The following is a 15,637-nucleotide window of genomic DNA, read 5'->3' as shown; positions in this document are numbered from 1 at the left end:
GGCAACAGAAGAAGAGTATGTCATTGCCACAGTGACAGCTAATGAGCAGATATACAATATTAATTGCAGTAAGTGAAACACACTGAGCAACCTATCAGCTTCAATTTTCTCAGCAGCTGTAGTTTAGATACATTTGCCTAACACCTCTGTCTGAACTGGCTGCTTTGGGTTTGTTTGCCTATTTGGCAGCACAAAGAGGGACTAAACCACCACAGTCCTCTTCGCGGGTTTCGAGGGGCTGACCCAGTTGCACTCAGCCGGCACCAGCACGAAGCTGTCGTCCCGGATCTTTCGGAAGTGCATCACCTCCCCGTTTTCCGTGATGGTGATGATGTCAGGGTCGGGCTCACTGAAGGACACCTCAGCCCGCTTGAGGCAGTGCTGGACACAGACACAGCGCATGGCAGCTGCCAGCAGCAGGCCCAGCGCGGCCGTGGAGACCAGGAGGATGCCAAGTCGGGCTGCAAGGAGTCGGGTTCCTCTACCAGGGCCTTCCCCTATCCCAGGAACAGCAGATTCGGGGGCTGGTCTGGTCACCCATGGGAGGGTATTCCCAGCTGCCTCCTGCTCATCCTTGTCCACCTCACCCCTGCCTCCTCCAGGGGTGCCTGCTTCCTCTGGCTGTGGTGCCAACTCTCTTCCTGCCATTTGCCTTGATGCCAAGGACAAATTGCCAGCAGTGCTGGCATCACCAAGCCAGGCTGTGGTTGCAGCGATGTTGCCAAGGTGAGTGCGTACATGCAGGGCAGAGGGAGATGCTGTTACACGTAAGGAGGCTTTCAAGATGGTCCCACTCTCAGTGCTGCCCTTTGAAAGCAAAAACATGCCAAAATGTGCAGTGAGGGAAGCGAAAAGGGGGCTGATTAAGTTCTTTCTACCTACCTCATGGAACACTTCAACTGTATTTCTAATGCCCTTGTGTCCCTCTGGCTTTATATTAACTCTTCTCTATTCCCTGTTTACTCAGTAGCTTTTAGAAAATGAAGCAGAAGCAACCCTGCTTGATCCACACCAGAATTTCCATGGGAGGAACAAGGCACCCCAGTTGGTCCCAGGGGCAAAGGCAGTGTGGGTTGGAGGGGCAAAAGTGAAGGGCACAGGTGGAGAGGAAGGCCACTGCTTTGTCTGACTAAATGTCTGCAGTTCCTGTTGTGGTGGTGGTATTTTTCACAGGCATCATTATCACAAAATGATATCACCTAATAAACAATTCCCACCTTGAATGGCACCAGGGTCATGCTGAAAGGGCAGGTGTGATTTTCCCAGCCAAGCTGCATGTGTAGGCTCACATGGACCCACTGGGATTCAGTATTGCCCTTCTGACGCTGTGGAGTGGACAGGCATGGAAGACTTGGGATGGTCGTTGCCATCAGCAGTTTTGGGGCATTCACATACAACCTATAAACTCTCCCCAAAGCCAGTCTTGCTTTCTCAGTTTACATAGCCAGTCTCAAATCTTCTGCCCCTCTTTGTTGCTTAACCACCCATTTTAGTGGGAATGTAGGTTCTTGCCTGGGCCTGTTTCTGGGCACTGTCTAGTTCCATGTACCTTATTTTAACTGTCATAAAATGCCAGCTGCTCCACACCAGTTCTGCAGCCCAGGCTTTGCTGCAGGTATCATCCAAGACTAACTGGGGAACAAGCATGCAATTTAGGAGGCCCCCAATGAATTTTTCCATTCCCACTATGCACCTGAGCCCCCATCCAAAACCTGCAAAATGTACTGGAAATTTTAATTTGGCTCCACTGAGATTTGGATCTGGCCCTCAGTAGCTGGCACCTCACCAGCCTGTCCAGCCCAGCAGGCTTTTTCACACATCCATTAATTACACCAGAGAAACTCTCACCCTCTACCATCATTAGTGATTTCTAAAGCTTCCTGGGAAGACAGTGTGACAGGAGCACAAAGCTGAGGTAGGAGCCCTGACAAGCTGTGAAGCAAAGTAGTGGAGGGTCAGAGCATCCTTTGTGGAAGGGATGCTTTCTGAAGGTGCTATTAAAATACAGTAGTAAATAGAAGACTTTCAGTGGCTGAACTGCAAACTGTAAAGTGACAGGCTGGCAAAGTTAGAATTGCATGTGTATGAATCACTTGCCCTTAAAATGCAAACACCGTACTGTAAGGATATGCTGCAGGACTTGGGACTTTGGGATAGAAAATGGAACTGCTCACAAGTCCTTGTCCTATCTCAACTCATTTCTCCTTTCTTTTCATACTCTTCCCCATTCTTGCCTAATTTCTCAATGTTTTTGTTTCATTATGCTCTTCTGATCTTGCCTTGTGCAATAAATCCTTCTACCCTTTGGTTTCCATCTACTGCCAGTTCTCTACTTCTCTCCAAGGATACACCAGGTGCTCATGGTATACATCTCTCCTTTACTTGTTCTCTGTCCTCTGCTCCTTCCTAAATATTTCTGGCTCATTCTGTGCTGTATGTTGCCTTTCTCTTTTATTTTCAGTGAGATTATTTCTCATTCTCCTTGGCATTTTTGAAACCAGATCTAGTTCTTTCTTCTCCTTGTATTTTTCTTCTCTCCATCACCTGCACAGTGGACTTACCCCATTAACTCTGTGTCCTGTATCTCTAAGCATACACATTTCCAGCAGCCTGTAGTCACATTTACATAAGGGAAAGCAATTGTTTTTACAGTGGGCCTCTTAAAAACCCAGGCAGTGAGCTAAAAAAAAAAAAACCAAAAAACAAAAAACAAAAAAAAAAAACAAAACAAACAAAAAAAAACCACTAGAAAAATATATAAACCCCAATTTCCAGTTAAGGAAAAAAATTTAAAACTTTCTACAGTTTCAATGTAGTTTTAGTCACTTATGACACCTATATGGGCTGCTGGGGCATCCTCCCCACCTCTGGTTCTTACCTTTCTGTTGCCTGTACACAACAAACACAAGTGTAGGGTGGCAGTACTGGCAATGCTTCCTGCTCTGAAATATGGACAGAGGAAAGGCAGGGTTGGCAAGTGACACCATGGCTCACACCACCAAGAAGTGCTGCTCCTTAGAGCAGTTTTGGGAGGCATGCAGTCAATGTGGATCATACAACCTGTATTTTGAATTATGCCTGATCATTGATTCCTATCCCTATCATTTTCACCCACAGTATGAAATATTGCATGAAAGCTCATGCAGCTCAAACCTTCTAAAACTTCAGAGCAGACATCCCCAAGCCCAAATTTCATAATTGCTTTGCATCCTCTTTTTTTTCCTTTTCCCAGCAGATGGAGAAATAGGTTTGCTGAGTTCACTGTTTCACTGAATATTTGTATGCACTTTCAGAAAAATGTTACAACAATCGATAGTTTTTATCACATCTTTCCACCACCTGGCTAGTCCCCCACTGTGCTGAGCAATGCAGCGTTGGGATCTTAGGAGTTTTGGATTTTCTCCCTGTCACTGTCTGTCATGTGCAATATCCAAAGAATTATTTCTCAAAACCTCAGCAAACACCCTCTCAACCTCCCCCAGACACCTTCCTACACTTAGGCATCTTCCTACGTTTTCCTTGTTCATCTGCAGGGAAACTATTACTATTTTCCTTCCCCGCAAGGACTGGAGAAACAGCTTTTCCCACCACCTAGATTTACCCATTGAAGGTGCTGTAGCCGGAGGCATTGTCCTGGGAGAGGGAACCTTGCAAGGCATCCACCATTCCAATGTCTTGGGTGGGAAGGGACAGCTCCAGCCCCCAGCCTCTGGACCGGATACTCCTGCCAGAAACAGCCCGCAAAGTCCGGGCTGGCTGCTTTGGCTCAGCAAAGGGACGAGTCTCCGACCCCACACCAGAATCTGGCTCTGGCGCTGGTGTTGCCACGATGCCAGTGGGGCTGGCAGGCAGCAGGGAGCCAGTGACAGCTGCAGGAGAGATGGGACCTTGGCCAGCAGGGAGACAAAACAAAAATCAGGGAGAGGGGAGCAGAATATTGTCTTCGGTTTGTTTATTTCAAATCCCACTCAGTGACAAGGTTTGCCAGGAAGCTTTGTAGCAGTGACTCTTTTTTTTTCATGTCACTTATTTTTAAGAGGGAACCCACATGGAAAGTAAAGCAGCAAAGTTCACTGCCTATGTAATAGTCAAGTAAAATAATTAAAACTCGGCCTTGGTGCCATGCCAAAAATGCTGAGAAATACGTCTGATTTAGGTATAAGTAAATTCTTGGAGCATCTTACTGACCAGAAGCTGCATAAATACAACTAAACATATACCTGGAGGGCAATAATCACATTTAGAGACAAATATGTTCCTCTGTTTAGGCAACATTGCTATTTGCACTTCCTTCTCTTCAAAAGCTGAGATTTTAGGTAAAGTATTTTAAGATTTGCATTGAAATCATAATGCAATGGCATTATGACATTATGTCACTGGCAACCCCATTTAACTTTCTGGTGCCCTCCTTGTAACTGGCTCCTCAAATACTGACCCACACCTCAAATACTGACCCATACCTTCACTTCAAGGAGCTCACCAGGCCATCACTGATGTCCTCAACAGACACAGGAGTTAAATGGGTCTCCCCAGCTTATTTGGGCCACTTGTGTTGGAGACTTGCCCAGAATAAGCTGTAAAACTACTCTGCAGGGGGTGTTGGTAAGAAACAGCAAGGTGTGCTCACCATACCTGTGGGGTGAGGGTCAGCTGGTCCCTGTAGGGGTGTGGGTGCTACGGCGTCGGGCTTCTTGTCGGCAAGAGTCTTGTTTTGCCCTCCCTGAGCCACAACGGCAGATTCAATCTTTGCCCAGTAAACAAAGTATGACTGGACTATTGAGATGCTGTTAAAACATAATCAGGCAAGAATTTACTGGCTCTATGACATTAATAAAACATCTGACTGTTTAGCTAATCACAAAGACTGCTTTAATCTGAAGAGAGAACCAATGCAAAAGTATTTTGAAGGATTAGCCTATTGTACGTTTTGCAGTACAAATAAAAGGTACCAGGTCCTATAAGAAAGATGTGGGGAAAGAATCACCACTCAATAAATAATTAAGTTCAGCCAAAAATGTGTGGGAACTTAAACAAAAAAAACAAATTTAAAAAGCTGTATTACATTCATCAAGTTGATAGAAGTACATTTGTGAAACTTGGACTAGCTTTGCTTACAATCTTCTGTAGGCAGGGAAACAACAGTGGTATTTATTAATTAAAACAAGCCAATGTAACTTGTACAAACAGCAGAATAGGTAAGGGGAAGAAAAAGTCTCTCTTCTCAGCCTTCTGATATTTGAGCCTGCCTAATCCTCTGCTTTTTGTCAAGTGCCAAAACTGTTGGCCAACCTTTAACTTCACCCTGAGAGCCTTATTTAAGCTGGAGATTTTGGGACAATTTCAGCTCAGATTGCTCAGCTGCTTCTGAGAATTATCTATGGGGAAACCAACCTAGGTTTTCCTGTGCCAGATGACACTTATGAAGCATTTTTAAGCCTAAAAAGGCATTTTTCCAGATGCTGTGATGGGGTAAAAAGAAAGAATCTATCAGATATCAGCTCGGAGGGTCAAAAGCCAGACATGAAGGAAGTATCAGAGTGGATGGCTAGGTCTAGGTCTTCTTGGGATTTGTTTAGGTTTATTTGGGGATTTTTGTGAGTTTAATATTATTTCTTTAAACTTTAATATTATTTCCTGATAGAAAGCAATGACCAAAAATTGGAAATCCCAAGCAGCAATATTTCTGTTTCAATGAATTTTTCTTGAATCATGATGAGATGCTCAAGCCACAGCACTCAACAGGACACTTAGGTTTTGGGAAGCAGCCAAGGATCTGGCCAAGCAGTTTCTAAGTGACTTTGTAAAGTTGAAATATAACAATTTAATATCTTTTGAAATGAAGAGCCACTGTGCTTCCTCTAAGGCAGTCAGTTAGATGATGTTTCATTTCATTCCAAATCAGAACAGTTTGGGACTTTGGTGCAAAACAGAAATGTCAAGTTTTGACACAGTGCTCACGCTCTTTCTATTGGGAGTAATTCTGTTTACATTTAACTTTTTCTAAAACTACCTCTTTTTTGTCTGGTTTTTTTTTTTTTTTTTTTTTTTTTTTTTTTTTTTTTTTTTTTTAAGAAGTGATATACAAGATTATCCTGTAGGCAGGGAATTCCTATGGGCTGTATAATTTACAAAGACAGCCAACACGGTCACAGTTCTCTCTTTATGCCTTAACATTTCTGTTTCCTAGAATGCTTAAGCTGTCATCTTCCATTGTATGTATTCTGAAAAAACAGTGACCATGTAAATAAAAAGCAGCACTATGCAGCAGAAATTAACGGTGACTAATGTACCAGCTAGGATACTGTTGCAGCATTTGGTAAGTATTTAGCTATATTGGGTTCAAGATACATAAACCACTGTGCTGGACAGCCTGTAACTGAGAAGACACAAATTCTGATTAGGAACCAGCATGTCCTTACAAAAACTTGATGTCTCCAATGGGTTGGTCTGGTGCTTTCCATACAAAGGACAGGTTTCTCTTCAGTGACTTGTCCGAGTGTGTGACAGTGTCACCATCTTCAAAACAAGTCAGCAGCTTGGAACCAGGAGGCAGGAAGATGAATGTGCCAGCGATTTCGTTGTTGGACACTTTGCGAGCCTGCAGCATAAAGCCCATGTAATCCCGGGTGCTTCTTACTGTCACTTTTGGAGTACAAAACACAGGACACAAAGGGATTTGTCTTGCTGTTATGGAGTGAATTGCCTGCAATGGAGTTCCCAGAAAAAACCTTGGGCAACACTACTGAAAACACCTTACTGTTTTTGTCCTCATAGTCTGTCTTGGACATGCTAGATACAGAAGGCCAGACTTTTACCTTTGGTTTTGCAATATGTAATTGCACACAGGATTTGCCTGAGACTTCCCCCCCATCCCTCCTTGAAGATAAGCTGTTAACCATATTGGATCAGACAGTATGCAGCCATTTTTATGCAAGGAGGTTTGGACACCACTCTGTATGTAAGCAAAAGCTCGTGTTCTGCTCTCAAAGGGGTTTTGTTTTGCACAGGGATGAATGGGCAAGTGGCCAAGCTGGGGAATGGTGCCTCTCAGCTCTGTCTGCATCTGCCTGAGAAGCAGCAATGACAGGGATGTGAAAAACTGCCAACCATGCCCAAGAGTCAGGTGAGTCACCCAGACCCCTTCAAGTGGTGCAGAGGGGCTGGGAAGGTGACTTTACCCACTGGAAGTGCCTCTCATGGGCCACTGCATGTAATGAGGTCTGTTGGTATGGTTGAGACGCAGCTGAGATAAATGAATCCCGCCCAAAGCACCCATGCTGCGAACAGAATTCCTCTGTAAATATGTCCTCATGACAAGAGAGGTGTTGTAGCTCACTCGGAGCAGTTATCCCTCTTCCCAGACCTCGCAGAGATTAATTCCATCGCTTGAGATAAGTTACCATGTATTTTTCAGATGCAGGAATGAGAAGCTGTTCCTTACCTGGCACCTTGTCTCCCGGGAAGAAGAAGGACATGTTGGTGTGGACAGTGACATAGTTGCTGTTGGAGCTGTGCAGCTGCACCCTCAGATGCCTAGGCATCATGTCACTGCAGGCAGAAAGGCTCGCACCCTGCGAGAAGGCGGCCACGTAGGAGACCAAGCACAGGGTCGTGCAGGCCCAGCCAACAATAGCAGTGTGGCCTCTCCCACCATCCTCCATCCTACAGCAGGAAACAACGTGGAGTTCACTTCAAAGCTGTGGCTTCCCAAATGGTGCCATTGATTTATCTGATCTCCAGAGCTGCCCTCCCTGCAGTCTTTAAGCAAAAGAGAATAAATGATCTCTGTGGCACCTGAAACCACTTTGGGAATCCACGGCATTTACATTCTGAAGTGAACTGTTCAGGCTGGGAGAGGGAAGAGCCCCCCACAAGAGGATGTATTTCTTGTCAAGCTGCTCATGGAGGGTGCAGCCAGAAAAGATTTGCTCTAAAAAGTTTTGCGGGTTTTAAGAGGAGGAGCAGGCTCTGTATAGCCACACTCAGCACCCTCCACCACTCCCAGCCCAAATGTACAGCCAGATCCATAGGGGAAACATCTGCCCCTTGGACCTGTAGAGCTGCTGCAGGTCCCATCACATACTGGGCTAGTGCCCAAGGCAGAGCCTGTCCCTGCCTGCCATCATAGAGCCACATCCCTGCGGTGACAGCACAAAACACATTTCCAGATTGAATAGAGTATTGTGCCATTCTGCTTTTTCAAAATGCACTTTTCAAAGTGAAGATGAAGGGTGAGTGTGTGGCATTTATTGTAATGGATATTGCAAAGCAGGTGCTTCTGATTTTAATGCAAGGCTTTTTTCTTTTCAACATGCCTGCCTTAGATGTCATTACACTTAGTCAATGAGTAAATGTAAATAAATCAGAGGCAACAGAGGCTGAGGAGGTCTAGCTTACACCTCCCTCTCAAGCACTTTTGAAACTTGCCAGCTGACTAACGAAGCACCACTGCAAGCGGAACAATTCATGCCCAGCCTAAAGCAGCAAGCAGATGGATGCAGTTTAACCTTCTGCAGCTAAGCATCCTGCCACTCCAACCAGTGTGTGCCAGAAGATGTTCGTGAGAATCACAGGAGCCTCTGCTGACTCTTCCAGCCCTGCTGGACCAGTAGCAGGATGTCTCCTCTTCATGGAGCCAGCCTCCCTTCTGGGCACACCTAAACAGTCCTTGCTGGGTAAGATTTCTCTCTGGAGCTCATGGAAGTAGCCCCGAGCAGCAGCTCTTTCCCTTGGGTGTTGCCCCGGCTGTGCTGTTTCCCATCCCGCCCTCCTGTGCCCATCCCCGCGGGGGAGCAGCGCTGCTCCCCGGGGCTGCCCGGGCTCAGGCTGCCGATGCCGCCGGTGCTTACCTTGGGACACGTTCGCTGCCGGGCTCGCTGCCACCACTGCCCTGCCAGCCTGCCGAAGACCCATCCTTTCAGGGACCTTCCTCGCCTGCTCCTCTAATGGGAAGCGCAGCAGCTGTTACTGCTAATACCCACCACCCACGGCAGTTCTCTGCCAGTGCCCAAATCCTGCTTTAATCATATTCGGTATTTTCTTCACATCCTACCCGGTGTGGGTTTTTGTTGGTTGGTTGGTTGGTTTTGGGGTGTTTTTTTTGTTTTGTTTTGTTTTGTTTTGTTTTGTTTTGTGTTGTTTGTTTGTGTGTGTGTGTGTGTGTGTGTGTGTTATATCTCCAAGTTTCTTCAATGAAAACAAAGGCAACTAGTGGGGAAGGAAAGGGGAGACCCACAGCAAATCATGAGGTTTATGTAGGACACCCTGAAAATCCTTTGCAGAGGTGCAGGATGATGGGACTTTTTCTCCTGTTACCCTGCCCACACACACATCCCTTCTTCCATGCTGAAGCGAAGCAAAGCAAAGCCAAGCCACATCAGCTCCCCAGCTCCCTCCATATGCCCCCAGCAGTGTGCCCTGTCTCTCATGCTTACATGGGGTTAATTTTGGCAGTAAAAGCAGAGTTTTGCTATAAAGGCTGGGAAGGTTCATCCCATGTGCCAGCTTTGCCAGAAGGAGCCATCAACACCCCACAAATCCCCCTAAGCTGGCACAGGGGACCAAATATGTGATAAGTATGACTGTCCCCTGGCACATGAGCTTTATTCATGACCAGGCTGTCAGCCCTGCTCCTTGCCCAAGCTTTGCTGGAGCTGTGCTGGTAGTCAGTGGCAGAGCTGATCCTGTCCCTTGTCACTGCAGACTGCTCTGGTGATCAGGGCTCTCTGATGATCCTGCCCACTGTCACCAGGCTCACCCTGCCAATGGCTCATTTCTGCCAGTCGTGCCTTATCTGTAATCCTGCTGGATCTGACCATTGTGTGAGTCTGTCCAGAGGGGGCATCCTGGTGACCTCTGCCTAGGGAAACCCCCAAAAACTGGGGGTTTGCAGATGCTTTACTCATTAGTGTTGTTCCCATCAGCCTGCCTCCTCTACAGCCTGTCTTTTAGAAGAGACACAAAATGCCAGGCTGGCACTGAGGTTCTGCTGCTGACATCCCAGCTCTTAGCAGTTAAACTGGTTGGAAAGTATGGAAACTGGTGGTACTGGGCTCTCACCAGCCTGCTCTTCTCTGCACTTGAAAGACACCTTAAAATCACTGAATATCAAGATATAATGTAAGTCTTGTAGTTTTCTTTCCTTTACTCAGGGGAAGCAGAGCATAGTTCAGGGGGAGGGAGGACAAGTTTGCATTCTTGATTCTGTTCCAGCTTGTAATTGCCCATCCTTCATACACAAAAGAGAATAAGTTTATGCTGTATTGATGATGAATCCTTTCCTGAAACCAGCTAGTCTCTTATGTTTTTTTCTTCCTAACTTATTCCTAAAATCAGTGAGGGCCATTTCTCCACTGACTCCCACCTGGAAAAGAGGGAAAAGTGGCCAAGGGCAGAACCTGAAACAGCAGTGTTTGGTGTTCCCTGGAGCACAAGGTGAAGCTGTGGGGAGAAGAGGCTCAAACAGATCTAACCCATGTGTAACAGCAGAGGATGTAGGGCAGGACTGAACTGTCCATACTCGCTTCCAAGGCTGCAGCAGCCTCTGGCAGGGCAGGGCATGCTGCTGTTCACAAGTTCGGCAGCACCAGTCAGATGGCACTGCCTGGACAGTGTTAATTGCTGGGCTGATCTGAAATACGGCATTACACAACATTCATCCTCACTGCCTGCTCTCAAACACAGGAACTCCATGGCTTCAAAGCCACAGTCAAAGCAAATGTCATAACCATCTCCTCCTCAGAGATGGAAAAAGCCTGTCACAGTCATTACCCTGACACAAGCACCTACCAGCAGCTTCGAACTGCTCATTCAAATGCCAAGTGACAGGCAGATGTTTCCAGTAAGAAATACTGCCCTCTCAGAGCCTTTGGTTGCATCAGCCACCAGGACAGCATTGCCTCAGCCTTCTCTGGCCGGGGCTGTGACCTGCTGGAGTCACTTGGGCTCAGCCGGGCTCAGCTCTGACCATGGGGCCCAGGCAGACCACGTGGCACTGCTGGAACTGGAGAGAGGTTTGATTTTTCTTGTCATAAACGTCTTCGTTAGTAGGAAGCTGTCAGGAGAAGGGGACATAAGACAACTTACACCCTGCTTATTGTTTTCCCAGCAGCATTCATGTAGTGGATTTCTAGAAGAAAAAAAACCCACAAACTGCAATTGGGAATTTAAAATAGCATTGGGGAAAACGGTGTATGCTCTGTAGTGGCTTGATAATTAAGACAGAGTATAAACCATATAACTTGAAATGCCACTGATAAGTGCACAGAAGGATTATAAACCCCTTAACATTGCAGGTTCTGTGGTGCAGAAACTCTGTCCTTGCAGCCTGTTTCTACATCTCCACATCACCAGGGCACAACAGGGCCAGCAGATGTGGAGCAGGTGCAGTGGAGATCAGTATGCAATATGGGCATAAACATAAGAAACTCAGAGCTGATACTCCAGAGCAAGCTGGTTGCTTCATTGACAGGTTGGGAAATACTTTGCTGCTGCAAGATTGTAAGGGCTTTAATGAGTTAGAAGTTCCTCCTGGTCAGCTGGCAGCCACCTGAATCCTGTGAACAAAGCTTGAGGGGGCTTAGGGAAGAGTGAGCAGGTTGATCAAGTAGAGAGCTTGAAGGTGGCAACAGTTGAGTTCAGATCACAAGGAACTGATCATTAAACCAGCAAAGCTGGTAGCACCACCTTATTTAATATTTCAAGTCATCTTTAAAACAAAGAGCAGTGTCCAGCTGTGAGATGAGTGGTTAAAAACCCATGGTATCCCACAGGGAGAATAGAGAACTATCTCCAAACTAGGATCTCATGGATTGACCTATGCATATCTGTGCCTCTGTGTTTGGGGAGACCAGGATGTTTTTTTCATATTATTTAGGCAAAACTAGGGTTGGCAAAAGTACTAGCAGGTCCTTCCCCTTTTATCCAGTTGGCTCTTCTTGCTGTTCTTCTGTCACTGAAGTATGACAGTGACTAAAATGTCATTGCTAGGAACAAACTGGCACATACACATGCATGCAAGATACATTGTGAGCCTATTTCCCTTAAAAATTCAAACCAAAATAATCCTTTATTTTATTTGGTAACTACTGCAGAACAGCTGCAACCTGGGCAGCTGTTCTGCTCTAGAGGAGGGGTTGAGGGGAGGGAAGAGAGAGAAAGAGAGGCAAGGCCTAGCAACAAATAGTTTAATGATTGCTTTAATAAGACTGAGTAAGATGAGGAATACAGACAGCAGGTAAAATGAACATGCCCTCAGATGTTGGGCTCCTCACACGCACATAGCATCAGTCAGAGCCCACATGGATTTTCCCACAGTGCGCTGCACAGAGCAGATGCAAACTATCCATGGAAAGCTGCTCTCCCTTTTTGCCGCTTGAGCTATTTTATAATTTCCATACACAAACCAACCCTCTATTCTAAAGGATGATCTCTTGTTGCTCCTCTGTTAGATAAAGAAAGGCAAGGCCAGGCAGGTGGTGTGATCATGGCACCGAGTGGGAGCTGCCCATGAGCTCTGTGAGTGTGACCTGGCAGAGGGATCCTGTGGCTGAGGGTCCTTTGCTCAGGGTCACTACAGCAGCTCAGGAAATGCCCCCTTCCATCTGATTTCAGGCCTTGGAGAACAGTTTGGCACAGGAATCCCAGAGTTTGAAACTGCTGACTCCAAAGCTTGCTTGTTTTCAAAACCAACACAGGGCTGGAGGTGGCCACAGATGTGAGTTGGGATATAAAAGATCAGGCATTGCTCTGGCACCATCAGTCACACGTTGCAAGGCTGTCACTTTGCAAACACTTTTATGCTTTCTTATCTCCCAGGAACAACACAGCTGTGGGGCACAGCTGGTTTTCAGAGCTGTGAAAAAGCCTGAGGAACTAAAGACCAAGTCATACCCAGAAGGGCTCTCAGTAGCTGTTTTGTCATGGTAACATCACAAAAAAGACAGAACTCAAATGAATGATGTTCAGCATAGTTTGCATTAGATTCCCTTTGAACTAGGAACCAGGTGGAAACAAACTGTAAAAGTGAGTGGTCATCAGGGTATATATACACCTTTAAAACAAAACCTTCCTAGCATGCTCTGCTCCCTTTATGTAGGGCAACTCCAGGGCACTGCAGGCTTTAGTAGAGACCTAGCTTGCCTCCTCCTTCCAGGCTTTCTCTAGTTTCCATGAGGTATGCTGTGCTGCTGCTCTCAGCCAGGCTTTTGTTTCAGGAGATGTGGCTCAGTTTGGCTTTCCCAGTGCAAGAAACTTGTGCTGGATGTGGGTGTACAGCAAATTTACAGTTACTGCTCTTCATGAAGTGTCTGTGAACTGAATGTGTCGCTGAGGGTGGGGTAGCAGTTGAAAGACCATAGTTTCACAGTGTGATCTCATTGCATAAAAGTACTGACTATCAACATGAGTGCAGCTTCAGTCTTTGAAATTCAGTAATTTTGTTAGTTTTGGATTACTTAATTTTGGGTACATTCTTCTAAGTAAAGTGGTGGAGGAATACTTGCAGGTTGTTCAACGTATTAATGTTTCATGGTCAGTTCTGATCTCAGTGAGCTTGATCCCCAGGTGAAACTGTTTTATACACAGGTATTGGGGCAAGAGCATCAGAATATGGCAAATTATGTCATATGAAGAATTTGTAAAATAAACTGGAAGTCAGTGATTGTAGGAAGTAAAAGCTTCATTTCTTTTGCTACTTTTGAAATTTAAATATGAATTACAACAGCTGACCTTCAATGCAAATCTTCCTGTCTACCTCACATAGTAATAATGACTTCATGACCTAGAATGCATTAAAAACCCCTTAGCATGTAAACTACATAGTATTTATATTTATATAGAGCTTAGTATGAGATTAGACCACCAGAAGTAGCAGATTACAACTGAAAAATGTCCTATAACTAGACTTGTAGAAACTGAACCACAGTTAAAAAGTTAACAATGCAAACTCTTGACATTAAATCAAAGTCTGCAAAATGTGTTGCTATACATGGGTAGGTGTGTGGAGGGGGAGAGAAAGGTGGAGAGAGAAAAATATTAATCCTGTATTAAAACAAAAACCCAAACAGCAAAATCTAGACAGTCTCCAGGACTGAAAGCAATTACCTGCTAGCTACATATAGATGACAAGGCGAATGAAAAATTGCATGCCTCACTTGGAGGTACATTTTTTAAAAAAAGTCACTAACAGAAGAGCAAGCTGGTGGTTTGTCTTATATCCTGGACCTTTTTCAACCCTTGTCAGAAAATGATAAGTTATTGAAGTATATTGTACAGTAGCAACTCTATTTGTGTGTTCTATCATGGCTTCTGAAGTGCTTGATGTGGAAAGGTTAACTACTGACTGCAAAATAATTTAGAATTATTTCTTCATCTTAAAAAACAGTAAAATTAAAATTTGCAGCTCACATTCTCTCCCTCTGATAACTGGAATGTGACTATTCCCTGCTTGCATCAGACTGGTACTTGGGAAGAATGGGACAATGCTATATTCACACAGTTGTCATGTGTTAATCCATCCACAACTAGAAGTATTTTTGTTCCTGGAGGCATTATAAACTGTCCAAAGAATAACGCCAGGCTTAAGAAAGCTCATGTAAAGAATTGGCTCAATACCCTCACCATGAGGTACATTACCCTAACTTGTAACTTCATCATGAAGAACAAGAAAACATTCTGAGTATGTGATGTTAAATGCAGGAACACGGGTGAAGGAGTATCTGAATTTTTGGAGTTGGTTTGGGTTTCTTCTTGGCTGACTGCATGTAAGAGGAGATATACTTTATAAATTGGAATAAGTATCCATGTAAAATTGACCTGCTTTTATTCACTGTGCTTTGATTATCTGGGAGCATTGTTGCAAAATACACACAAACAAGTTCCCTCTCTGCTGTCAGTTCAGGGGTTTCTCCTCCCTAATGCACACCCCATACTCTAATGCACTTCTTCTCATTTCTGGCTAGACAGAGGGAATATAGAGATGGTACCAGGTTGTGGGGGGAGTGGATGGGAGAAAGAAAGAACTGACTGGAGAGGACATTTGTGGCATGTTTATAAAAGCTTTCAGATTCCTAGTGTACTTTCAGGAGCAGATTTAGGTATTAGTTAAAATTACTTTTTACTGAAGAAGTCCATTGTGTTTGGTAGAGAAGCACAAGAAAAAGGTCACCCCAAGCGGAGGAAGGGTGGGGGGGTACACAGGCAGGAGGTGAAGTAGCTACTAGGCTGTACCGACATACCAACTGAGAGCTCTTCACCTCTGACTGACTTCCTCAGCTGGCACAGAGCTTTCTTTTCACCCTTAAGGCTTTTCTTCCATTTGATTCAATTCTTTCCCCACCCCTAACTGTTAAAGTGTCACTGTTACATCCCTTGATTCAATCCACAATTCAAGATTTTTTGGACAGCTGAACTTTTTAGCCGATGACTCTTACTAGCCTGGCATTTAAAGCTGACCCCATGTTTTCCAAAAGGGACAGGTCATTGTCACCAAACCATTAGCATTTCCCTTCCCACCATCAGTTAAACCATTGTTTTGCCATCAATACAGGGCTCTGATTTGCAATTACTCCATGCCTGATTACTTTCCAATCAGTATTTTTGTAACTGTTAGCATAATTAAATGAGCTGTTGCTTCAAA

At 45.1% G+C, this 15,637-nt stretch overlaps 1 protein-coding gene across 1 annotated transcript; it reads right to left on the bottom strand.

Moving 5' to 3' along the window:
* Window positions 1-201: 201 nt before the first annotated feature.
* On the bottom strand, window positions 202-9,011 carry REELD1 (reeler domain containing 1). The gene is made up of 6 exons (XM_068187783.1): window positions 7,442-9,011; window positions 6,420-6,642; window positions 4,633-4,784; window positions 3,602-3,887; window positions 2,879-2,942; window positions 202-807 (listed from the first exon to the last, which is right to left on the bottom strand). Exons 1-6 carry the CDS (start codon window positions 7,659-7,661, stop codon window positions 202-204), a joined length of 1,551 nt encoding a protein of 516 aa, XP_068043884.1. The 5' UTR covers window positions 7,662-9,011.
* Window positions 9,012-15,637: the final 6,626 nt, after the last annotated feature.

Source organism: Anomalospiza imberbis, chromosome 4 (genome assembly GCF_031753505.1).
Source record: "Anomalospiza imberbis isolate Cuckoo-Finch-1a 21T00152 chromosome 4, ASM3175350v1, whole genome shotgun sequence".
NCBI lineage: Eukaryota > Metazoa > Chordata > Aves > Passeriformes > Viduidae > Anomalospiza > Anomalospiza imberbis.
The sequence above is the reverse complement of the archived record's forward strand: the minus strand, read 5'-3'. Positions and strand labels throughout refer to the sequence as shown.

Excerpts from the sequence above, each read along its gene's own strand:
- REELD1 (XM_068187783.1), bottom strand. The coding sequence starts at position 7,661 with ATGGAGGATGGTGGGAGAGGCCACACTGCTATTGTTGGCTGGGCCTGC. Across the intron at positions 4,785-6,419 it reads ATTGGAGACATCAAGTTTTT|CATCTCAATAGTCCAGTCAT; the intron begins GTAAGGACATGC and ends ATGTTTTAACAG. Across the intron at positions 3,888-4,632 it reads AGCTGACCCTCACCCCACAG|GTCCCATCTCTCCTGCAGCT; the intron begins GTATGGTGAGCA and ends CTGCTGGCCAAG.